Here is a 26,200-nt window from a genome sequence, read left to right as displayed (position 1 = left end):
ATATTTCTATTCTTGCTGTAGCACACCGAAGACCTTCGACCTGAATTATAAGAAGCTTAATTGCCACCCCGGTATTACTTGTACCTATTTATACACAATGGTCCTTCTGTTATCATCATCTTTTATCCCCCCTTCCCTTTTCAGTTGTTTACTCTCTTTAGAATTTAGCCCTCCATTATGTTTATTGAGAAAAATAATAAGCTCTTGGCATTTTCATTAATAGACTAATCAAACCACACTTCTCTCAAAAGAGGTATCTTCTACCGTGCTGGCATCTCTGCTCCGTGATACTTGGGTTTAAATTAACCTCTCCAAACACAGCTGACTGGAGCTATCTGCAATACTGAAAGAACTGCTGACCAGAGCTCCTCTTCCCTGTGCAGCGTCTGGTGCTAATGGAAATTCATTGGCTCAGTTCTTCCTTTCTCAGTTGCTTTCATATCTGGACCTCATAGATTATAGCTGAATTCCTGACAGCAGTCTCCAAAGTATGGTCTTTTATTTTATATTACTTTACAATTATGCTATATATTATATTAAAAGGGATAAAAATGCTTCCATAAATAAAGGAAAAAAAGTATTGCTATTAAATACTCAAATTTTATATAAGAATGATGTTCTTAGTCATTTTGGTAATGATTTCTATAACCACTTGATGCTTTCCCAGTGCAAATTTCTGCAAAACCAAAATCAAGATCAGATCAAAAATTCGAGATTCTTTGTCAAGAGAAGTTGATCTTAAAGGCAGGACACTATTTGGGGGAAAATAAATTTAATTCAATTCCATTTGCCCTGCTCACTGTACAATGGGACCTAGAATCAGCTACCTGGGAACCAAAGCGTATGTAAATGGCAGCATCAACACGCCACCATATGGTACTGCCAGAACAAAGGTCTGCTAAAAATACTAGAAGTGTTTTTGAAAATCTATGCCAATACTTGCAATTTCAGGCACTTAAATACATTCACAACCCTGATTAGATGAATGGAAATTTCACTCAGAATGGCTGAGCATTCAGATAAGCAATGGCTACATTTTGTCAAGAATCTAGGCCAAATTGCTTTTGAAAATCTCAGTAGGGTGCTCATTTGCATTTTTGGCATCAGAACACTTTTGAAAATATGGTAGTAGGGCTGCCATCCATCAAACGCTTCAGCAGGTGCTGAGATTTTATGCAAGCACTTGGCTGAGTTTCTGTATGCACATACTTAAAATTTACCACGTGCCTGGAGGATCAGAGACCACCTCTGCAGGTTTTAGCTCCTCAAGGTTGTATATTTGAAAACTATGGATTTCCCTAGTCTGCAAACAAACCATAGGCTTAGCCATTGCATGGTTTCCTCAACCTCTTTACTGAAACTTTAAAAGCAATCCATAAAAGTCAGATAATATTTAACTGAGGGGATTATTGAAAAGCCATTTCCAAATGAGAAAATTGCATTCATGTTTGTTATCTGCTCTCTCCCTTTCACATATATTATGACTACATATTTATTTTTCTAGTATGACTAGAGAGATTGTGGAAAGAAAGTATTTTTCTCCTCTATAAAGATTGTCAAAAGCATTATCTTAAAGGTGCTGGATGCCATATTGCTTATAGTATTACCAGCGTAAATATATATGAAGATAAGCCTCAAGGCATAAGACTCAAAGGATAAGTGTGTTTTCTGTGACTCTCCTCTAACCCACTTGCTTTTCCTGAGAGAACAGGACAATTTCTGTGCGTGTTCACGTGTGATAGAGAAGTTGCATTACGCCAGCATCCTCGGCCGGTTGCAGCAAGTCACGGAACAGTCCCAGGTGATTAATCAAGCGATGGCTGAGCTAGCATCCATTCCCTATCTGCAGGACATCAGTCAGCAGGATGCTGAACTGGTGAGCATTCATTTCTAATCCTTGTTTTGGCTTTTGCAGGCAGGAAGGTAGGGAGGGAAGGGTTGGGGCAGAGTGCTACGCTGCAATTTTCTCTGGAAGTAATTTTTTTGAATGTGTGGACCTGAAGTAGTTTTAAAATCCTGCTGCAGTGCCTTGTCTGAGATGCTAATCACCTGCAAGGATGACTTTTACAGAACCAGCATGACTCATCTGTAGGCATATTTTTAAAACCTCTTCTTTTCCCCCCAAACCTGCCCGAATCAGTCTGGGAAAATGATTGCAATTATTCAGATTGTGCTACGTTAAGATACCTAACATCAGAAGCCACCTGCAGCAAAGCAGGCCAAATCTGGTTAAAGCATAAGACAGGGGAGAAAGGAGGAAAAAAGACTTTTGTTCCCAGCTCCATCTACAACTTTCTCCCTGGCTCTGAACAAAGCAGGCTCTCCCCTTGTAAAGTGAGGGCAGTGATGCAAGCAGGGCTGTGGCAAGACCGGGGTCATTACCAGCGTGATAATGCATCAATAACCTGCGACTAGAAAGTGCTGCAAGTGCATGGTTATTCTTCCACAAGGCTGCTCGGTTTCCTGACATGGAGGGATGGAGCTCATGTTCAGGCACATTTTACACATTTCAGCCTGGCCAGAAACAACAACAACAAAAAAATCCTTCCCGCAGTGCCCACATGTAAACGCAGCCAGGTTTTGATGAGCTGACTTTGGTCCTCTAAAGGCTCTCAGTTTTCCCAAAGCCAGCCCCTAGACGTATATGTCTGTGGCCCTGCAGAGCTCTGGGGATGGCGAGCAGCGGCCTGCAGCTGCTGCAAGGGCCTGCTAGGCTGTGAGGTCTGGGCTCCAGAGAAAGGGAAGCCACATGGCAAAGAGACTGTGTTACAAGGAGATATTCTCCTTTTGATGCAAGTTTGCCAGTATTAAACTTCAGCGGGCCCACATTTCAAGGCTGACTAAAGGGTCTGGAGTTATTGGTACATATTTCAGTTATAGGTTTTCTCCAGGGTGCAATATTTTCAGTACATCACAAGCTAGATGCAGGCTATTACACTGCTGCCTGTATCTTGTCATGTAGTAATCACAAGCCTGACCTCCCTGGAAACCTTTCTGAGGAAGGCTGCAGGCCAGCCCAGGCAAAGGTCCTCGGCCTGTCGGGGCAGGACTGGGCAGAGTGAGGGTGCCTCCTGCAGGATTTCAGTGAGAGGCTCGAAATCTTTCAGCAAAACACATGCTTTGTTTACTGAGCCCAAGGTAAAAATGTCTTTTAAAAGAAAAAGGCAGAAAATCTCTACCAGCTATTCTGTCCGGAGCATTAAAATGCATTAATTCAGCATTCATTTTTTTTTCCTTTGTCTTGTCATCCTCTTGTAAACTATATCTTTGGTCTGTGTATGCAAATGGAGGCTCAGACACCATGTAGCTGGAATATTTTAGGGAACTTCAGGCATCGCACTGTTAAGAAACACATCTGCAAGCACAAAATGTGCAGATTGGCTTCACTGGGGAGTAATTAATGGCCCTTGCCCTTCCTGGTGCCATGAGGGACTGCACCGAGCTCAGGACATTGCTGCCCACCGCTGGGCCTGCTCATCTGAACCATCCCACAGCGAGCAAAAGATCGAAAATCCCCTGTTGCTCCTGGGCACCGTTCTCCTCCCTCCACTGGGCTGTGGGCAGAAGGAAGCACTGGTGGGACTGGGCTATACTGGTGGGCCCTGGCAGCCTGCAACTGCCTGTGGCCACAGGCAGCACCCGCACCCCTTCATCTGTTTCTCGCTCCTCAGCTGTCTTTCTAGGAGGTATCTAAATAGTTTTAAAGGTATTTTTTTCATGAAGAAGACTCGTCTGGCCAAATTCTAATCTCACTTGTGCTAATAAAAATTTAAAGTAATTCCTCTGAGGTCATTCTAACTTTACATTGGAAAGGTGAGATAAGGCTTTATGACCTAGGAAGGCAGTTAAATTGTGTTGTTGGAGAATGCTAAAGATGCCAAATGTTTATTATCGCATACTGTATGAGTTGCATAAAGTTTAAAACATGTTGAATTTATAACAGTGCAATTTGCACTGATACTGCAAGGATCCCAAAGGCATTTCAGTTATAAACTCTTCTCTGTAAATGTCTTCCTGTAACTAAATAAATAAAGTCCTAATCTATAGCACAGAGAATTTCAGCTGAGGCCTTTTTAGATTAGTATTTATTCATAGACCCTGGGAGAATAAAGATCTCAGTTAGCTTGAACAGTTCAGTTGTTGAAACAAAACATGTCCAAGCTTTATGATTTCACTGTCACCATATTTGTACATGATTAATCAAGATGAATATTTGTCAAAAAAATCTATTTCAGTTTTAAATCAAATAAGGACAAGATATTAAAATAAAAATAAAAATTTCCTTGAAGGAGGGGATTTTCCAAAAAAAGATCAAAGATCAGCTTTGGGAGAATTACTCTGGTTTGCCAACTGTCCACTCCTATCGCATTCACCTTTTTTTTTTTTTTTGCCATCAGAGCCAGTAAAAAACTTTGGGTGATGAAAACTAAACCCAAAGCAGGCACAGGGCCCTTTTCATAATGAGCCAGGTTTCCTGGCTTAACTCCTTGTCCAAAGCAGTGAAGTCTCCAGCCTAGATGGGTTTGGGGGTGGCAGACCCACATCCCAGTCCCTACCCCGGTGACCTCTTTTCAACCAATTCAGGAGGAATTGCTCCAAGAACAGCCACCGAGAAATCCCTTCCTTCCCTGTCCTGTTCCCCTCCGCCTGCTCTGACGCAGACTTTGTGCTTTACCCTTTCTGCCCTTAATACCCTTAATCTCTGGGCTGTGTCTATTCTGGATTCATAGAAGGAGATTATCTGTCATAAAAGTATTCTGATGGAAAATTTCTGACAGCTTCTTGACTCTTTTCACATTAGAGTCAGAGGCAGAAATTTGCAGTTTTGTTTTTTATGAATACTGATGCATGACTTCCAAAAAAAAAAAAGTTTCATAAAATGTTTTGGCCAATAACGTTCAACTTAATGGTTGCACAAGCACAACATTAGCTGGAACTGACCCTAAGTAAGATTCAGAAGATACCTTTATCCCGTGCTGGGACAAAGACAGGGAATTTTAACATCAAAAAACCTGAATGTGAAGGTAAAGTTGAGGAAATACAAGTCTGTTCCCTGAATCTCAAGACAGCATATTTATATCTTGCTCAGATAAGCCTAAACATTGACATTTTAAATTTTATCACCTCTTGTACTCATGTTAGACTGCTGCCAATCTAGATGCAGAAAGGAGACAATTTCTGTATGAATGCTTACACTTTATTATTATTATCCAGTCTATCTAGTCTGGTAATGTGCAACAAATTTGGGAAGAGGCACCAAAAGCTATTTCTTGCATTGGTTGCTCCCTTTAAACAACAAAACATTTTGGAATAAAACTTACAGAGCACTGCACTACCCCAGGTATTACATACAGGTTTCTCCCAGTTTCTTCCTAAATGCTGGTGCTGGCTGCCCATGGGAGGATAACACTGAATCCAAACCATGTTGTTAACAACCCTGTGTTACTGAATAAGGAGTGACCAAAACGTTTTTCGAGTGCATAGAGAAGGTACAGGGTGAGGCAATACCGCAACAAACCTGAATTTTAGCCTTCCCTCTAACACTAAGCACAGATTAGCAAGTATTTTCCTACAGCTTCCTTTTATAGTTTACACTAGAAATTGTCAGCCTTGCTTTTATGGTCTGTTATGCTGAATGATGGGGAGGAGGAAGGGTCTGCCAAAGAAAAAGGATAGTAAAAGAAGGGAAAATGAGCTAGATACTCCCAGCTACAGTAAAAGCATCTCAGCTTTAGTGTTGTCCTCTTGTGCAGTTTTACATGCTGCCCTAAATTATGATACATTAGCCTTGGGAGAAATACTAAAAAGCAGTCATGTACGACACAGAATATCCCAGACAGCTAAAGAATGAAATATGGAACCTCTGTTCTTTACAACCTGAGTCTTCCTTAACCAAGTATAAACATTTCCTGCACAGAAACGTATAGGCTTAAATACAAATTTTCCACTGGATTTTTTCCCATTGTTAAGTATTTTATATCCACAATAATACAGTGTAATGGCTGAAGCAAAGATGAGGTGGCGGTGCTCATTGTGTGAAAGATGAGTAATAAAATCATCAGCGTACAAATGATTTTTTAATTAGGTTTTAATCTGTGTATTTAGAGAAGTTATTTCTGTGTGAATTCCACACTGATAATTTTTATCTTGGTGCCGCAGCTGCAGTCGTTAATGGCAGATGCCATGGACACCCTTGAAGGAAGAAAGAGTGATAAAGAACGTGTGTGGAATAAAATTGAGAAGGTAAAAACCTGCAGAAGGGGCAGAAGAGCATATTGTTCCTTGGGGAGTATATGTCCACCTGAGCCAGAGCTGTTCAAAAGGTAGAAAAGAAAGTAGGTGCTGCTTGAAAGCTGTCTGCGGGCCTTGAACTCTCTTAGCACTCAGACACTAACCACAAATACATATTCATTTCTTGCTTTAGCCCCTATGGCTGATCTTTGTCCATGTTAATAGCCTCTTGTGGTTATCTAATGAAAAAGAAATCTGCATAGCTTATTTTTGGCTGATAATTTTGCTTCTCTTCCATCTTTGTCATATGGGTACTGTGCTAATTGTTGGGGTGAGTTGTTAGGGAATAAAACTCATCCCAACAAATGAGGTCCCTCAGTGGAGCTCAAATGAGGCTTTGGTGATGTGAGATGTAACAGACATGTAAATGCTTCTCTGGAGTCTCTGCCCAGCAACCGGTCAATGTAATTCTGTAGGATTTGTGAAATGCAGGGAGCCTGTTGTTGGCTCTCTGTGCAGAGGAATTTGACCCGATGTAGTGAATAATAGGTCAGGCCGGGATGTAATGGGAGAATCTTACATTTGCACAGAGCCTTTCAAAACAAAGCAATTCACTCTGGGCATTCAACACTATTGACATTCCGCCCCTTCTGAGAGCAGGACAGCAATGCATCACTAGGAAGGGAGGATTTTGCTAACAGGTCACAGCATCACTCTGACACTGAATCTCTGTAGGGCCCTGGGCAGATGCACGCTCACTCTGTACCACGTCCGGACAACAGGGCACTGACAACACTTGACAGAGCACTTTGGCACTGACAGGACTTGACATTGTTCCACTGTGATACTTAGGGTTTACAGTCAAATCTCAGGGAAAATACCAAGAACCCAAGCTGCCTGCACTGCATCCATGTGAATAGGACAAGCAAATGGGACAGGGGTGTCTGAAACAAGTGACAGGAGCAGAGGGTACAGAGATGTTCAGAGCCAGGATTTATGAGTTATTAGGATTAAAGTTTCAGAAGGCATCACCTCTGAGAGTGAGCTGGACCAGGTGTAATGCCTCCTTGAGCTGTCACATAGGTGGCTCATAAAAAAAGTTTTCAAAGTACAGAATAGTTGGATAAAGTAACCAGAACTTAAATGCCCAAAATTATAGAACAAGTTGCATTTCTTTTGACTGTTCATGAGGTAAAGCAAATATTAAATATTCACATTGCTCTTCCATCACACCAGGATATTCTCTAAATCTCTCACACCTGCCTGCAGATTGTGTGAGAAGCTTTTGCAACACAAATACATGCAATATAAAATTACCTACATTTATCAGTTGCATACATACTTCCTGCTATAATAAACATTGATAAAAACATGAATGCAAAGAGTGAATAATATATTGACAAATAACTTATTCCCTCTGCTTCTTTGACAGTTATCTTTCTCATTCTCAGACAACAGACTTAAGTATTAGATACAAAGTTTTCTAATTCTTTTTTTTCAAAAGTTGGGATTTTAATTCACAGTTAGGTGTTTGAAATAGCCAGCCAGATTTTCACCACTCTGAACAACCAGAGAGAAAGGATTGTGGCTGGAAGTTAGACTACATATACCAATATCAAAATATTTATTAAAGGTTCATTAAAAGTCTGTTGATGGTGCTGAAAAGATTTCCATATATTTCAACAGACACCAGCTAATATTTCATTGTAATTTTAGTAAAACATCTTTTTTGTATGTGTGATGTATTTGTACATATACACGTAAATCTTTTATATTTCTCTGGATACTTTAACTTTCAGTATAATCCTAACTGAAATCAAGCTAACATTTAAAAATGGACTGGCATCCCAAATTACGCCACACAAAGCTGTGCATAATTCTATATTTAGGAATAAAATTTACTCAATGCCTGAAAATCTGCTCTCTGCATTTTAAAATGTGGTGCTTCAAAATTTGTTTGCATTCTGAAAATAATTTTTGCGTTTCATTTTTGACAGCTTGAATAACTGTATCTGATTTGGGGCATCTTGTTCCAAGCAGAACTCACTGTTTGTTTCATAATACAAAAATATTTTTCTATATTATTTCAGAACAAAGAACTGGAGAGCATCATCAAATAGTTCTTTTCTACTTTACTTTTTTCCAAAATTTAATTCCAGCATATTCAGCATGTTCCTAGAGAAATTTTCTTACTTAGTAGAAGAAGCAGGAAAGTACTCAGGGAGTTTGGCTTCTTGATGTTTTTTTTTGTTTGTTTGTTTTTTATGTTTCACTTAAATCAACCCTAATTTAGAAAGTTACACCAGGTTAAAGGACCCTAACAGATTACTACAGAGGATTAAATCTGGTGACAGAAAACCGATGTGGCATGGATTACTGCCTGTCACTTACTTGTGCAAGAACCATTTTGAAAAGTTCAGTGGTTCTCGATTCGCTCATCGCATGTCGCTGATTGTAGGAGCCTGCTAAGAACCTTCACATAGATCTAGTTACAGGGTAGTTATTTGTAATTTTGCTATTGAATTAATTTACATATATTGGAAAGTGAAAAAGAACATAAAGGAGTTTATACAATCAGCTATAAATGCAAAACTCTGAGAAGCTGACAGCTACGCTACCACCAGTGTAGTTTGGCTCTTGCTATAGAAACAGCTGTTGCACCTAATGAAAGCACTCAAAATTTTTCTCTAATGCAGCAGAATTATAGCTGTGCCTATTTTCCAAACGGTTAAAGGGTCTGTCAGAACTGCCGTTACAAACCACTGTTTTCAGAGTTTTATATTCCAGAGTCAGCCATAAAAAATTCATTCAGGCTGAAATCTGACGTACCAGGGCACAAAGCCTGACAACCAAACACTTTTCCTTTTGTCACAGTGGAGGGTTTATCAAATTAGTTTGAAATTAATCTGGGCAATTTTGAATTTACAGCAGTGACAAAGTAGTAATGTATGTGTAGCTTCAAGTGTTTTGGGCATTGCACTGCTCACCCAATTCTCTGACAAATTTATGTTTTTAAGTGAACCAATTTTTCAAACGGGCTAATTATTTTCAGAAGCTTTAAATACAACGAAAAGAAAAATGACTCAGTGATTAGCTGGAGAAAAGGGAACATCACAGCTCAGGAGATGCCTTTCTCAGTAACAGCAGGCTATGGACTCTGCAGCCACAAGGAGACCTGACCCAGGACAGCCTACATTACTGTGGGAGATTAGGAAACATCCCCCTGCAGAGGCTTAACCACATTTTAGATATCCTTGTAGAATGGAAAGGAAACATGGGCTGGGCCAGCCTCTCCAAATCCCTTTCATGCCTGTTCTCTGGGATTTTACACTTTGACATCCAGCTCCCTGGATAAAACTGAGCTGAGCTGGTATCACTGCACAGTGGTACATGGGGCCATTGCCCCTCCACCAGCCAGTAGCAAGTCCATGGGATGGAGCTGGTGGGGTGGCAGCTCACCGTGCCCTGCCTGGCTGTGTCCCCACTCCCCAGCTCACAGAGACTCACCAAGTAGTTTAGACCCTTCCATGTGTCCAGGTAGTTGGATATTCTCAAATACACATCACGACACTCACTGCAGTGAGTGCCCTCTGCCTGCCAGGCTAGGGCTGGAAGCCACGATGTTCCTGGGTATCAGCAATTTGGGGAAACCCAGACACCTGGGGGTAACACCCATCAAGCACGTAAGAGAGGGAAGGAGTCCCAGTCTTCTTCAGGAACAAATGTATTCCTAAAAATTCCCAAACTGAGCTTGCTGGTGCCCAGATTGCTGGGCTTACAGCAAGGCATCATACTAGGCTTAGATTAATTTTTTTTTAATTACTCTCTCTGTCCACATGTATTGGTTGAATCTTGAAGGTACTGAAATACCACACCATCAGCATTTTATGAGAAGGGACTTCTCTGAAGCCAGCCTTGTGAATGCAAAGTCCTCATAAAGTAGCCAGTGGGAAACACTATGGGGAAAAGCATCACAGCCTGTCTTATAAAGGGGCTTAAGTCTTCACCAGTGAACAGAGGCAGAAAAATAATCGTTCTTACTGGATTTTAAAGTGTGGATTCTCTTCTTAGTTCTATAACATTCGAATTTATTAATCTAATGAGGCTGCCAGGCCAGCAGTTTGAGCAATGACTTCCAATGCACAAGGCTCAGCAGCAGTGAACAGATCTCCAAGAGAGACAGAGGGGAACTACCCTGATAATTCAGCTGGATCCCACAAGAGTACTGCAGCCACTGAGTTTTAAGGAAATGAGGCACTAATAGCCAGGTCTGGTCACTGTTTGCTAGCTGCTTTCCTTACAGAGTTACGAATTTAAGTAAAATCTGCCGTGAGTATGAATGTTGGGAGTAATGATCAAGCTTGGCCCTAAATAACTCAAGGAATCATGTCTCTGCATGGCCATTCTAGGATGTTATAGCCACTATGGTCAGGTGGAAGGGCTTATGGTATCTAAGATACCTAAAGGGGTAGGAAGCAGCCTCCTTTCCTCTACAGAGCCCTCAATTCTCTGTAGTTTTATAACAGAAGAAAAGAAATAAGGGGGATTGTTTTCCTGTCTCATAACAATAAATTCATTAATATTGTTATAGTGAGAGGCATTTAATTAAATAAAGAGATACTTTAGGGCCCATCAACCATAAACTTTTGACATCCGAAGAGAAGAGAGCCCAATAAGGTAGCAAGTGCCATATTGGCTCTGTGAAGATAATAATGCAGTTCTACTTCTCTCCTCCATTTAGCCCCTAGGCTTTCATAGTGGTTTCATAGGATTCTCTTAACATCATTTGAACAGCCAAAGGATAGACAGGAGCTGGCAAATAAACACTTCCCTACACTTCTACATGTGAGACACTTCATAAAACCTTTACATCTGAGTTTACCTCAAGGGCATCACATACTTTGCAATTTAGATAAGTTATTATGCCCATCATTTGCTGAGCTCAGTGGAATGCCTGTTTCATAAATCTGAAAACAGAGCAAACATGGATGAGTGAATAAAAGAACAGATGTAACTTACATAAGGATAAGTATATAACAAAAACTGCACTAATATATGTGAATATAAAATGAAGTAAAATTAGCCTAACATATTATATAATCCTTTAGCCTGGCACACAGATTCTCAGTAGTTGACCTCTGCTTACTACAGCTCTGCCTTTTGCAGCAGCAGGGGAACGCTGTCTGATGACCTGTGCTCTTCCACTGACATTATCTCTTAATTGAAAACCAAGCCATGGAAAAGGGCCGTGGACTTGCCAGGCATTCGGCAGCCACAGGAGTAAGGAGGGAGATTCATATTTTGTTGATGGAAAGTGGCCGTGTTGCTGAATAGCACTGCGCTGGCTGCTGCAGCAGTTATTGGTTCTGTGTGACTTTGTAGGGTCCTGTGCAGTAACCCAAGCCCATGCCACAGCCACTGGGAACGCTGCTTGTTCTCAGAGCCAGCAGGCTTCCCAAATTGTCTCGGTGTGCTTCAGCTTGGCTAGTCCTGAAGCAGCCAGGGAATGGCTGGCCACTACCAGAAGGAAACTGGCTCCTGGTTTGCTCTCTCCCCAGGGCCGTGACACAGCTGGGCATTTCACAAATGCACAGAACCATTGTGAAAAGGGAGGAGGGAAGGAGGGTCTGTTTTTTCCAGCCAAATCAGTTGGTCTAATATCATATGACACTTATACCCATAATTGGTAGGTCATCACAGCGACAAAAAAAGTACTGGTAATGCAAGTGGGAAGGAGTGTTTTGTTACAAGAAAAGCTCTGGTCTATTCCGCCAAGCATAGGGTGAGATAAGTCAATGGGATAATTTTAAATACCAGTAAATATGGCAATTGAGCAGTAAATGTCTCAGACATCAGAATAATGTAGCTGGTTGTCGTTGCCTGGCAGTTAAATCACAGGCGATTCTGGACATTAACGGTGCCTGCATAGGGATTTCGACAGATATTTCCCCAGCCCTTGCTAATCATGCTGTCACTTATACATGAGCAGTCAGCTTACCTGCTGCCCTCTGCTAGGAAAGGTCTCCAGCCCTATAAACACCTGCTGCCAGGTATTGTTACTGCTGTGAAAGATAGCACAAGTCAACAGGACAGCTCGCAGTAAACACTGAGCTGGACAGTGATTCAGGAGAGCTTGTAAAGTACCGAAGGACCGTCTCCGTTGTAAGGTGCTTAATAAATGTAATTCATTACCAGCATCAACAGGTTTTTTATTCAGTTTCCCATCAGCAAATACTCCTTCTTCCGTCTGCTTTTAGCTTTGGAGCTTTGCTAACGTGTTAAGACCCTGTTAATTTTTCAGTGTTTCACTAAACTCTGTCCTTCAGGGTGGAAATGTGGACAGCGCTGTCAGACCGCGTTCTTTAAAGAAAGGCAGTGTGTACACAAGGCATGTGAAACTGCAGAAATGGAGCATGAGGGACAGCACATTTATCTTTGGCACTAGCATCTAAAGCTCTGAACGTTTCCAAAAGCAGGTCCAAGGCGAGAGTTGTGCGGTCAGTGGGTTACATCGCCAGACAAACAGGGAAATGACTCTGGCCTGCCCATGGCTATTCAGGAGATGATGTGCTATATGCAAACCCAGCTCCCTTCCAAAACCAACCACAGCAGCTCAAAAATGCTTCACTTAACACACAAGCTGTAAAATCACAATTGTGGCATGTTCTCAGCGTTTCCTCCACACCCCGTACAGCCATCCCTGCTCACCCTCCAGGCTCTTTCCATACCATTCCTTTGGTTCCTTCGTTCAACCCAACAAGTGCTTCAGCAAGTGCAGGGGTACAAAGCAAAACACGGAGAGGTACTTCGTGTTTAAAGGCAGCTCATTTGCCTTCTATTACTAAGAGCTCCCGAGTAATAGGAATAGGTTCTGTTGTGCCCCCAAATCCTTTTTGCTGTTGCCTGTTATTTATGGCTCCCGCATACATTTTCTAAAGCACCTCTTTCCTCTTTCACACTGACTCCCCCAGCCTGTATCAGGATTTAAGTAGTTTGGATGTTTAGACAGCATAGAGCCTGCACACACTTGGATCCATGTAACACAGACTTGTACAGTTTTATGTCTGCTTGCTGTATTTCTATCTACATTTTTTTAAAGAGTTGTTTTCCTACATGAGTTTGTCCTTGGGAGTTTGTCCCGGCTCTTTCATTTGTGCTGTTCTAAACTCTTCTGGTGAAAACTCTTCTATTGCTGATATTTTTGTATTTATATTCAGATTCTTGCCAGTATTTTTAAAAAACACAAGCTAGTTTGTGATGAGAATATCTCCCCCAGTTTTGGACAAGCCATGAAGCTTCTGCTGGACCATCAGCAAGCCATCGACCATGGGCATCTGTTCCTTGGAACAGCCCCCTTGCAGCAAAGGTTGACAAGTTTCGTGACATCTGTGGCCCATCAGGACTTGGACAAAAACACCCTGCATGATGGATAGTGTCTCTGTGGCCTCTCTTCATAGCTGGTGCATATCACGTAATTAGGAACCATATGTGGGATGTCTTATCCCAGGGAGTGCATAGGAAGAGCAAAGAATATACTGGCCTTGTGCGTTTTTCAGGGCAAAACCAGACGCATCTGGACAAAGCCAGAAGTGACTGATTGGACGCTAGCAGAAAAGCAGTAGGGGCTTCAGAAAAAGAGGGGAAACCCCATGAAGTCCTGCTCTGCAGAGGAGGTTGGTCTTAACGACCTCCAGAGGTCCTTTACGCTGAAATCTTATGATGGTTGCAGCCCAGCTGCAGCAGCAGGTGCTGCTTGTACATCCTCTGTGCCGTGAGGGAATCAGGACAGCATCCGAGAGCAGGACTGCCAGCTCGCTCCCCTTTATCCATCACTGGACAACATCTACAGAAGGGCAAGATCAGAAGTGTTTCTGTATGCTACAAACAAGGTCTTGTTCCCTGCCTTTGTGTGGACCTATGTAAAGTCACTTTCAAAAACTGCCATAGGTCCGGATCAGATCCCAAGCCAAAGGGAAACCACAGAGTGCCTCACCTGAGGAGACCCTCCTTTGTTCATCCCTCAGGCTGACCCCATTGCATTGCCTCTCACCTCTTTCAGTTTGCTCTCTATCCTATCCACCTCCTCTTCCCCTGCTCCTTCCAGCTGATCAGAGGGGCCAGACCAGAGAAAGAAAAGCCCAGTGAAAGAAATAGGGACAGGAGCAGCCAGAAATGAGGGAAAAACAGAAGCGACTTGTACTGAGGGGCAGCAATGCATTGGGCAGCCTTTAGCTGGGCTGGGTCTGTAGATACTTAACCAAAGTAGAAATGCTGCCACTGCACTGCTGGGAGAACCTGGGGGAGCAAATACTTGGGATATCTTGAAAATAAGATGTCTTAGCAGCGGAGGATTAAAATACATTGAAGCCCAAACTGTCGCCATAAGTACTCAGGCCACCAGGCACTTGAGAACTTACACTGAGAAAAAGCCCAAGAAGTGATAATTCACATTGAGCAAAATCCACGTACAGAAGGGCGAAGGGCTGACCTGGCATTGATCCCTGTGCAGGGTGAGTCCTCGCGTGCATCGCTGGCAACACCAGCACTGTGAATCAAGTCCTGCAGGGCTCTTCCCGTGGTGGGATTTAGTGGTGCTTTAGAATACATAATGACACTTCAGCCTGTGTAGTGGCTGCAAAGTTTGGCTACACAGCCCTGGGGGCTCAGCAACAGGGCTCAGCAACAGTCTGAGGTCAGCTGAGGAGTGAATCGTGAGACTTCTCCAAAACCCACTTCCCTACACTAGTCACGTTTGGGCTGGCTGTGACATATGTCCTTCTGCACACTCCCATCCACACAGATTCCTTTTTAAGCACTTATTGGAAAGAAAAAGAAAAAAAAAAAAAAAAGAAAAAAGATGAAGCTATTGATTTTAAAAATTTGCATTTCCCAACGAGAGCCCTGAAGGTGGCTCACCACAGTCAAACAGCAGAAGAGCGGGCACGGGGAGGTTTTAAATCAAGGCAAAAAGGCAGAACATAATGCTTCCAATTTACTTTCTTAAAATGAAATGTGCAAGCTAAAAAGCCATGAATAAGCACTACTGAACACTGCAGCCACCAAAAAGACATTTTTAAGCTACCCCCCCTCCCCCCTTTATCTTGTCAAGAGACTGTATTTTCATTGTGTTTGTATGGTAATTTAAATCATGCCAGGGCTCAGCGCATACAGTGTAATTGTAAGTCAGCGAGGGTTTGAATGTCATCACTGCTGTGCAAATAACATCATCAGCTCATCAGCTGTGTCAGTAGCATTGCAATTATGTAAGCAACTATTATTTCCACCCCTGATATGCCATATTAGAACTTATTTTGGGGGCTGGAGTTGACAGGTATTCTATAAATATGAAAAGCACACAGCAGCAGCCAAGCTCTGGTGGGAACACCATCCCACCCCGGGCTCTCTGGTGGCATCACCAGCAGCTTGGCCACCGCTGGATGGTCCTAAAGGAGCTCCTGGGGCTTTTGATCGCTTCCTGGACCTCCCTCACCCCTTCCCCTCCCCACTTGCCTGGGATCCATTTCCCTGCCTCTTCACACCCTTTGTGCTCGCCCAAACACGAGCTCTACTCCCAGAAATCTAACAGATTCCTTATAATCACAGAAGTCACAGAGACATTTTAATTTGGTCTGTTGCAGAACAGCCTTGGGGGCTTGCTTGTTGTTTTTAATATGGCTGAGCCCCTGGACTGGAGCTTGGCACCAAGTGATTAGTCTTTCTCAGACTTCCTGCCTGCTTTTGGCAGATCAATGATTTCCTAAGCTTTTATTTCAGCTTCTTAAAAATGAGGCTAGCATAACGATTCCTTTCCCTAATCCCCTGCATGTTCATATTGTGAACACGTCACACCAGAGCCAGCCCCAACCTCCACGGGCACCTGTTGCTGCAGCCCTCCTGGCAGCGAAGGAGCAAAGCCCACCGGGGTCACCAGCACGGGGTAAAACTGCTCCTGTGCAAGCTCGTGGGGAGCAGGAGGCCGAGCTCCTGTGCTCTCGGCACCCCAGAGGAGCAGAAGTAATTGCCCACGAGCTCTGGTGCTTGCCTGGTGGCGTCTCCATCACACGCACGCCCCTCTCCAACACGCACGGCTCCAAGCTCGGGGCTTAGGGCACTCTCCTAACAGCTCAATATACAAATAAATAACAGCAAAATATACAAATAAATGCACTGGTGAGCCACGCTCAGATTAATTCACAGTCAGCTGCTCAGTGCTGTGACTAAAGAAGCAATGCTCCACTGAATGAGTGTCAGGATGATAGATTAGGACTTTTTTTTTTTTTTTTTTTTAAAAAAGATTGCAGCTTAAGATGCAATTGGAAGATTGATTCTTTAGATCCTCACGTTATATAGGGTCTAGGTCCTGAGTATGACTCAGTGCGAAGGGAGATGGTTCCCATCCTCACCATGCAGAAACACTGCACATCACAAGTATTGACATAATTTATGAATAAAGGCAAGGCATGGGGGGAGATAGCCATGAAATTATGAATGCCTGTTGTTCACAGAATACCTGTACACAGTACTATTAATATCTGGTTTTGGTTATGAACGTTTATTTTCAGTTCTGAAATCAGCCTTGCAAAGTATATCTATCTGAATGTACTCTTTATTAGAATAATTATGTTTTTATTTGGGGGGGACACAGGTCATCTGTTCTTTTACTACATTCTCTAGTGAATTATATTTCATGGGAAAACATATTTATTCAGAACTTCATTTTGATTTAATAGAAAAATGGTTCATGCCATAGCAATGCAGAATACTCATTTTTCTCCATGTGCTGATTTTTGGCATATAAATGCCAGAAGCTTCTGTTCTCTTTCCTTATCAAGAAAGACTTGCCCGAGATTAATTTCCTCATCATCCCTTCCTTTTAAAGTGGCTGTTTTTCAATGCCATTTAAAGACAGAGTTGTGATAAATTTCTGTTTTCAATGCACAGATTTCAATGAAAGAAGTCTCTTCCACAGCAGTAAAGTAATTGAATCCAAATTCACAGAACTGAATCTGTGCGTGCATAAGGCCAAACAGAAAGGGACAAAAATTTTATTAAATCATGTACCATTACTCCAGCCAATTGTACGAGAGGTGCCTTCACATGGTTTTCTTTCTAATGAGAATTAGTTCTGAAATAAACTAATTGCCAAAGTTTCTAATGTTTTTATGCAGGGACAGGGACATGATTCTAACACTTCTTTGTAATTGCAGATCGGAATAATTGAAGACTTCTTATACCAAGTAGAAGACAGTTACTTAAAGAACAAAAGGCTGAGAGCAGCTAGGAGGGAGAAAATGAAAATGAAGAGGCTTCAAAATACGCAGCAACATTAGAGCCTAGGAAATACAAAGCTGTCCCTCACCAGCCCTAAAGACATGGCCACACAGCCAACGAGAAAATTAACACTGTAGATATTTGATAGATAGGTCAGCAAAAGCCACCTTTCCACTTAATGAGCCTTCCCCTCGCTATGGGGTATCTTTAGCAAGACACTCCTGCACTTCATTAGCCTTAACTGGCTGGAATAAACGTCCACGCAAGGCTTATTTTAAATTGTCTTGTTTATTTAAACAGTAACACCCAGCGGTGCATTTTTCTCTCTACATCCATGAGGAAAAAGCCGGGGAGGGCTTCTAATGGTTTACACCCACACTTACATACACTTAGCTGCCAAAAACTGCCTGGGGCTACAGCCCAGCTACCTGCCCACACCTCTGCAGCCCGTGACTTGATTTTACAGAGCGGTGCACATCAGGCCAAAGGGGCTTATATGGATTTTCTGACCTGAGGATATTCTGTAGCCACACCCTGTAAAACCCTCCTGGCTTGGTTGTCACACAAAAAGTGCCGAGGACATGCATCTCTTCCCAGTCCTTAGCTAAAAGGAATTTGGCCTCACATTATCTTCCTCCCACATTAATGCTTTACACTACAGATATTGGTATAGCAAAAGGTGACAGGTGGGAGCCTGCACTTTATAGTTGAAACAAGGATAAGTGCAAGAATCATGACACAACAAAAAGAGAAAGCAAAAAACAGAGGCCAGCGTTGCTTTGGGTTAAGAACCTGGAGCCCTTTGCTCTGGTCTGTGCACTACGGGTAAGTTTTCCTCCATTAGACAATAATTTTTAATTTCACAGAATCACAGTTTTTATTTCATTTTAAAAGACCTACTTTTCAATAGAGATCACCTTACTGGATGATGTTTGCTAGGTGTCCTTAACTGATGTGTGCAGTCTGTTCCTTTTCCTTCACTGCATTTACTTTGTAAGAAAATAACCTCAACCGATAAAAATAGGATTCAGTTCCGTATAATTTCTCATTCAAAGGTAACTTTAAAACAAAATGATAGAAAGAAAAAATCCAGTTGAGCATTAAGATTTAATTGAAAATCTAGGACCTCAAAGGTATTTAGCCACATAATTCCCGTTATCTATTTATCACAGATAGGAGTCTAAATCCCGCAGATTTTTAGCTGCTACAAACCATCTTCCTAGGCTCTCATAAAAGATTTTTTTTTTTAAACTAAGAGAGAACCAGCAAAAGCTTTGATAGTCGTTTGTTCATCGTTAACAGAGTATGTATAAAGAAATCTGAGAAAATCTGAGCCAGCTCAAGCTCAGACATGTGGGACATAGAAACGAAGAATTATTGCCCTTTGGAGACAGCATTATTTTGCAATGGAGTTGGTTTTGTCAGATGAAGTTTTATGACACATAGTGGCAATCATCCATCTTTGATGAGCAGACACATACTAAATCAGAAAGACTGCTCCCCATGGATCATCGAGTCACAGTCAACACACAGTTTGGTAAATCATGAGGCTCTTAAGCAAATACTCTTAATTTGATGTAAACTAGTTTACAATTCTGCAATATTTTATGCAAAATCACGTAGACTCTTTTTCATCGTTCCAGGTAAAAAAAAGTGCAATGAAAAGAGGTGAACTTTGGGGGGAAAAAACAACACTGCCGGTGAGAAAACAGTCTGTGCAACATGAAAAAGTCGATCTTGGTGCACTGAGCACAGCGTACCAGGCTCATTGCAGGGCTTTGTGAGAACCCCAGACCCTAGACAAGATGTGACAATTCACTTTCAGGTATCTGACATTCAGGTAGGGCAGAAAAACTTACGCTACAGATCAATTCCTCACTGAGAGAGAGAAGCTGTTGCCCAAATCAATCTGTTAGGTGTCTGAAACATCTGGGCCAACATCTGGCTACAGCGCCCTTTAGCTCCAGAAAGCCACAGACTAAGGCAGTTGTCAGAAGAAGTCATCTGTGAAACACCACAAAGGAAATATGAAAGGAGCCTCTGCCACAGGGAAAGGGGTTGCTGTTTTCCAAAAATACCCATCTGTATTGCATAGATTCCCAGGCCCAGATCTGCATGCCGGTGTTTTACTCAAGGCTTTCTGAGAGGCAGCTTCACCCCATGAATGTATTTCACTTTGGCTGGATGGCGAGGGAAGGAGAGGGGTGTGCGGGTGGGTCTGGTGCTTGCTGCATGCGGCATAGTCTCCAATGCATGTGACTCACTAGACTCCCCGAAATAATATAATAATAATAATAATAATATAATAATATAATCTTGTCTTTTGAAGAAATTGCAGACTGTGTTATAATGATTCCCTGGCCTCATAGCTGGGGATTGCTATAAGGTGACGATGCACGCCATGGCTCCTCTCATCAGGAGCTAGCACCGGTTGGACTTTATTCCTCACCCTCCTTTTCAGTCTTGCACACAAGGACACAACTGAGACCAGTACCCAAGAGTTCCACTTTCAGGTCACTTCTGTTTCAAAGACTAGTTTCCAAATGAATGGTGGGCATTTGTTTTCCTCCGCCACATCATTTTTTTTGGTCACAAAAATGATTTATCTGTTGACAGCCAGGTTCACTGGCCCCAAGCAACTTCTGTCAGTTGAAACCACTCAATGAAAAGCAAAGAGCACTATACCAATTTAAAGACAGGGGAAAAAAAAAAAAAAAAAAAAAAAAAAAAAAAAAGTAAAAATACCCTCTCCCCAAGACTGCCTCATAACTCTTTTGCTTGCTGTTGTGATCACTGCTTCCTTGTAAATGCCAGAATTTCTGTACCAAGGCCTGGAAGGGACAACGAGCACAAGCAGAGTGAGCTCCTTCAGGTGTTAGGTACCTTTTTACTGCTTGGCTCCTACACTGTTTATGACTCACAGAAGGTGCAGAGTTTGGTCTTAATAAACATTTCTCCTTTTACTGTTTATAAAGTCTCTTCTCTTTAAGGGGTACGGTAAAAACGCTTGAAAAATACAAGGTTGTGGTCTGAAGAGAATGGGTGTACAGCTAAAGAAATAAACTGAACATCACCAGGGGAAGAAGACAAGGTGCACTCACGACATCCAGTGGTGAGGACTAAACTAGAAGATACCTGAATGGAACCCGCTACTAGGCCTTCAGTAGCAGTCTGTGGTGCTACTCTCACTCTGTAGGGGAGGACACTGCTCAGAAAATAACTCTGAGCACCTCAGCCACGCTCCTGCCTCTGCACGTATCTCCCTCCACCCCCATTTCACACCAAAGCAAAGGACAGAAGAACACTTGCTTCAGAATTCCTTTGAAATTTGACTCCACAGTTTGCAAACCCTGAGAGCAAGGACCACCTTAGAGAGTCTAGTCCAAGTGTCCCCTCTAGGAATTAGCATATTAATAATTTTAAACCAAGCACAATTTAAATAGAAGTCTAATATTAAGTACTCCGTACATTAATCAGTAGTTTAGCAATACAGAGGGGAGGGAGATCAGGCACCACACACTACTTCCAAGACACAGCCTATGGCTAAAATTAGCAGGATTTGTGTATATATATACACACACATATGTATACATACACACGCAGAGTATTATACTTACAACCCAACCAAGCCGTCATACAAACGTAACCAGTTCCTTATTCAGGGGCTAGATGTGATCACACATCTTTAATCTCAGCGGACAGAACAACAGCAGGCCGCGGTTTTACATTTCTCCATTTGAACTACGATCATTGTCACCAGAGCCAATTTCACGTTGGGCTGTTTCTTGTTCTTGTTGCAATTCATCACGAGAAGACATGAGATCCGAGATACCCCGGCAAGGCATAGCCCATGAATAATACAGCGCATCGCTTTGACCTTTTCAGTTTGCTTTGTAGTGTGATTGGCCAACCACTCCTGTCCTCCCCTGTTAACCACCCCATTAACCTGGGAGGAAAAGGTAGAACGGACAGACAATTAGCCGGCAGAATACTAAAAAGGTTAACGCTGGAGCGCGGAGCCCTGGCTTCCTTCAGCTTTAATGGGTATTAAGATTCTGAGATCTCTTTCCTCTTTTAAAATCTGCAATGAAAGAAAATAAGAAACCGCACAAGATGAACTTTGTTCTCATTTCAGATTATAATCATGTAGTTCCTTTCAGATGTCACACTTGGATGACTCTAGTTTATGCGTGAATAAACTGAGAAGAATGTTTATTTTTACCCCTCTCAATATGGAGAATATTCAATTAGAGCAGTGAACTTTCTCTTTGAAGCTGGTCATTCTGGAGTAAAAGAAAATTGGAGAAAGTAGAGGCAAAACAGCTCCATAAGGCAGTCTTCTTTAAAAAGGTCACACTTGCTACACTAACTACAGTGAGTCATTCCAGGCATTTCCTAGTCAAAGAGAGGAAACGCTGGAATTTTCCCATCCCGGGGGCTGCACAAGGCTTTATCCCTGTATTCACCGAGACTTCCAGGGCAGGCAGATCTCCCATTTCTCAGGCACAGGGAGAAAATGAGGCACAGCAGGTCTCGGTGAAGTTTCGGAACCGCCTGGTGAAAGCAGCTGCCCCATTTCCCTAGGGTTTCCGTACATCTTTGTAAAAATCTTCCTGTTGTTTTGAAAGATCACACTGTCACAAACCACAGTTACACGGGCAAGCATCAGAAAACAACCGCACAAGTCTTGCAGTCAGAAGAGCTGCTTTCAAGATTTCACATGGTCTTCTTTGCTGGTAAAGTTTTCCTAAAAGTTACCCTGCTAGCTCAGCTGTGATGACCTGGGATCATTTGTTTTTCAGACCCATTTCCTGTCTTTGTTTAAATGCATTGCTTTTTGTTGCTATTAATAGCAGTTATGTTAAATACTTACTTTAGATAGGGGATGAGGGGCAAAGAGGAGGGGACCTTACTGCCACCCATTAGAACTCCAGACTTTCCATTTATTACTGGTACTGACTTTAATAATACAAAGCTTTTTTTATTATTATCTCACAGTAATAATATAATCTATTTTGCTTAAGGTGAATGGTGATACTCAGACAGGAAGAATTAGTAACAAAGAAAAGATAAAGCTTTAAATTATAGAAGCAACTTCTGCGGTTTCTCTCTGTAATACCTTTTAAGTCCAGAGGGACCATTATGATCACCTATATGCCAAGAATTTTTATACTGTGCTTTTTGATATATAGGGTCTCGAGCAACACACCATTTCTTTTTACCATTGCTCTTGAGCATTATTTTTGAAGGACATTTACAAACTACATATAGAAATATTCCCACACTTCAGGACATGCTTACAAAGTAAGATATTAGAGGTACAGCGGTTCTTCTTAGAATAAAAAGATTTTTGCGTTTTTGGAGTAATATCAGTGACTGAAATCAGCACAAAGAAAAGTTTGTCAGTCTGCAGTATTTTTTTTAATGTGTTTGAAAAGCTCTGTAGCATCCTTAATGAGCCCTTATTCTTGCTTTAACATCTGGAGTAGAACTAACTATTTCAGTGTTTAGTGAGAAAAGTTACAGCAGAGTTAAATAGTTATCTGGCTGTCCATAACTCTACCCACTGCTGTTCGGGACTGGAGGGAAAACATCCCGAGAATTACCAACCCCAACAGCTCATTTTTACAGTTTGCTATCACAAGTTAAAACATATCACTGATTAGGAGAGTAGTAATACTGTCAAGAACCAGATTAAATTCGGGGTTTGTTGAATAGAAAAGACAAATGAGGAGAAAGGAAAAGACAGACAATCCATTCCCACGTTCATTCTAGTGTCTGGGTGACCTAGTGAGCACCTATGGCAGTGAATGAATTGTCCCCTTCTGCAGATAAAGGGCTAAAAAGCTTATTGTTCTTTGTGCTCACTAAATGAGGGCTGAGGCGATCCATAAGAGAATGAGAGTGCCAGGAAACATGCTGAGTTGTTATACTGCCTTCAACAGTTTCTCTCCAAAGCCTCTTTTATAAGCAACACAGCAGTAACTTTATTTTTGAAATATATTTATCCACCACTATTGTTAGATGTGCCCTGAGAATCTTTGTTTTCCAGAGGGATGAGACCATCAGCTTCCACATATCAACAAACGAGGAGAGAGAAAGCTTTTTTTTGTTAGGATACGGTGCCACTTTTTATGGGGGTGAATGCTGGAGGTGCAAGGAACTGAATTCTGCCATTTAATTAGTAATCAGCAATGATCTGTCAGTCAGAGTTACTGTAATTCATGAACTGTTAAGTCAAAGCAGAAATGGCAAGTAATTAGACTGTACCCATTAGAGCTTCACTAGCACTTGCTCATACAGCTAGGGTTTCAATCTGAGAAAGAAATGGATGTGTGAAACTCCTTAATATATTCAGCTTTTTAATTAGCAATCAGTGCTGATTTGCCAGCCATACCAACTCTAATGCATGAGCCATTGAAACACGGGGAAAAAGACACATTTCCAAAATCCGTTATGCTTATATTTACATTCCCTTCAGGCTGAAACACTGGAGGAACCACTGAAATATCATCTTTGCTGTTATAGAGCAGCAGAAAGCATGTAGGAGCTTACAATCCGAGATAGCCAATAAATTACTGACTGTTTGGGTAAAGACAGAAGTTGAATATTTATGAGTGCATCAGTGCTGAGAGGTAGTCAGTATCTCCAAACACCGACAAACAAACATTACCATTTAAACTGTACGTGAAACAAAATATTCAAGAGCTCAGGTAATACAATTTATTCTCTAGTCGATCCCAAAGAATCCATAAATAGATTGATGGCATGCTTACTAGGCTGTTGTGCTTTCCTCGATCTCCGAAATGGGAAGGTGGTGCTGGAAGGGAGATGCAAGTCATCCTTGATCTGATCTTCACAGGTACAAGAAAAACATGAGCTGCCTTTGCTTGTGCAGCCGAACTGAGCCTGCTTCTGGGCTTTGATGGGCTCAAGGCTTAATTCTCCCCTAATAAGGGGATGCTGTGAGCTGAGCAGCAAAGCTGGGCTCTCCAATTCTCGTTAGGCCAAATCAGTAGGCCAAAAGCCACCTCCTTCTTCTCTGGCCCTCCAAGAAATTGAGATGCCCGAGGGAGAGGGGCAAATGAGAGGTATAAAGGTTCTTCTCTTTCTACTGATATTTATATTAATATCAGAACTTTAACTGCTTAATTTCCCAAATATGCTATCCCTAATAGAGTAAAAATAGAGTAAAAACAAAGGATGCTTCACATCTTTTTGTAATTATTTTTTTCTTTCAACATCAGAGAGTAGCTCCCACTACAGTCCCACTATAGTCTCCAAAATTAGAGTCATGATATGAAACAGCTGATAAAAGCACCAAGACAACTTAAACTAATTACAATTTGCAGGTAGAGTGGTAATTGCACTTCTGACTGCCTAAATTGGGCATACAAATGCATGGTTGCATTTGTATAGAGACTCTCATAGAATAGTCTGTGCCAGCTGAAAATTCAGCCCTAAATAGTGGTAATGTTCTTATCTAAAAATGACTTTTGTTTGCCTAACGTCTGACAGTGTTAAATCTATTTCACTAGACGTTTAATTAGTTTGTTTTCATGGTGTTCTCATTTCCATTTCAGCTTTCGTATACTGATGGGAGAGAGCAGGTTTCTGGCTCGGCACTTCAAAACCAGTCCCAAGGCAAAGAACATGGCATCAGTTTGCCACCACCCTTCCAATGTCAGCTGCACGGAGCATTCAGCCAACATTTTAAGCTCTCAACAGCTTTTGTGTTTTTAAAGTACGTTCTAGCTAGCCCCTGTTTTGTCTCTGATGGCTGGCTTTCAGAGGTTGTAAACGTCCATCTCACAGTGGAGTTTTCAGTTCCTATTTTTGAAGCAGCAACTATTTTTCTGCAAAATACAGGTCAAGCCATCCCATTGAACCTACAACACATTCACAAACAGGTGCTCTCAAGCAGCTGTAATTTCTCTACCTTTTCTCTTTGAACAAAAACCTGTAAAAGATTAATTATCTTAGTCCATAAATGCTTTAATAGCTTCCAGTGATTTTATAAATTATAGGTATAGATTTGTGAAAGGCTGGATTTGCACAAGCCCAGGCTAAGCTTAGAAATCCCCTCAATTCAGATATCAACAGAAGAGTTTGGTTTCTGCCAGTGTTCCAGGCTTCCTGCAGGCTCATGGCCAATTGCTGCCTTCTTAGCATCCCAGTGGTTTCTTTTTGTTTCATTTTTAAGTGTTTTAAGCAAGCAAACACTGTTTCTTCCTTATATATCACCCTGCCTGAGTACAAGCTCTAGTCTATATGCTCCCTCCAAACTACCACCCAATACCAATACAGGCTTCTTAAACGTTAAATGTGGTTTACAAAGTATAAACAACTTTTGAGCCATATTCCATGTTCCAGCTTGTAACAAGGGTAGGTTGACAACACAATCCATGATTTTCTCAAAATGTCAAAAAGCATGAACTCCATGGCAATGTGCATATTTGTATAGTGTCTTTTCTTCTGGAAGCACCACCACCCAGAACTTCGAGATACACATGCCAAGAGGGGAATAGAGCAAGCCCACTGCTACAAAGCTGTATTCGCTTTGTGAGTTTGGATGAATCGCTCTGAACAGCGAGACATCCCCCCTAACAACACCCACTCAACAGCTTTTTTTCTGACTCTGGAATGCTCCTGTAACACAGAAAGCTCACTTCCAACTCCACATCCTGTTCTGTTTCGA

General features: G+C 41.8%; 1 protein-coding gene and 2 long non-coding RNA genes across 4 annotated transcripts in view; 2 read left to right on the top strand and 1 right to left on the bottom strand.

Moving 5' to 3' along the window:
* The window catches only part of SPATA16 (spermatogenesis associated 16), a 93,831-nt gene extending 75,090 nt beyond the window's left edge, over window positions 1-18,741 (top strand). For both annotated transcript variants that reach the window (XM_072042476.1, XM_072042475.1), the window contains exons 9-11: window positions 1,712-1,876; window positions 6,160-6,243; window positions 17,439-18,741. In XM_072042476.1, coding sequence (XP_071898577.1) covers window positions 1,712-1,876; window positions 6,160-6,243; window positions 17,439-17,561 — 372 coding nt within the window. In that variant the 3' untranslated portion in view covers window positions 17,562-18,741. The remainder of the gene's footprint in view (window positions 1-1,711; window positions 1,877-6,159; window positions 6,244-17,438) is intronic.
* Window positions 1-24,603, bottom strand: part of LOC140003186 (uncharacterized) — a 36,743-nt gene extending 12,140 nt beyond the window's left edge. The window contains exon 1 of the long non-coding RNA XR_011811376.1: window positions 24,279-24,603. This is a non-coding gene — a long non-coding RNA (uncharacterized lncRNA). The remainder of the gene's footprint in view (window positions 1-24,278) is intronic.
* Window positions 24,604-24,682: 79 nt separating this feature from the next.
* Window positions 24,683-25,699, top strand: LOC110352309 (uncharacterized). The gene is made up of 2 exons (XR_005267859.2): window positions 24,683-24,972; window positions 25,086-25,699. It is a non-coding gene; the product is annotated as an uncharacterized lncRNA (long non-coding RNA).
* Window positions 25,700-26,200: the final 501 nt, after the last annotated feature.

Source organism: Anas platyrhynchos, chromosome 9, assembly GCF_047663525.1.
Source record: "Anas platyrhynchos isolate ZD024472 breed Pekin duck chromosome 9, IASCAAS_PekinDuck_T2T, whole genome shotgun sequence".
Classification (NCBI taxonomy): domain Eukaryota; kingdom Metazoa; phylum Chordata; class Aves; order Anseriformes; family Anatidae; genus Anas; species Anas platyrhynchos.
This window is presented reverse-complemented; position numbering and strand designations above follow the sequence as displayed.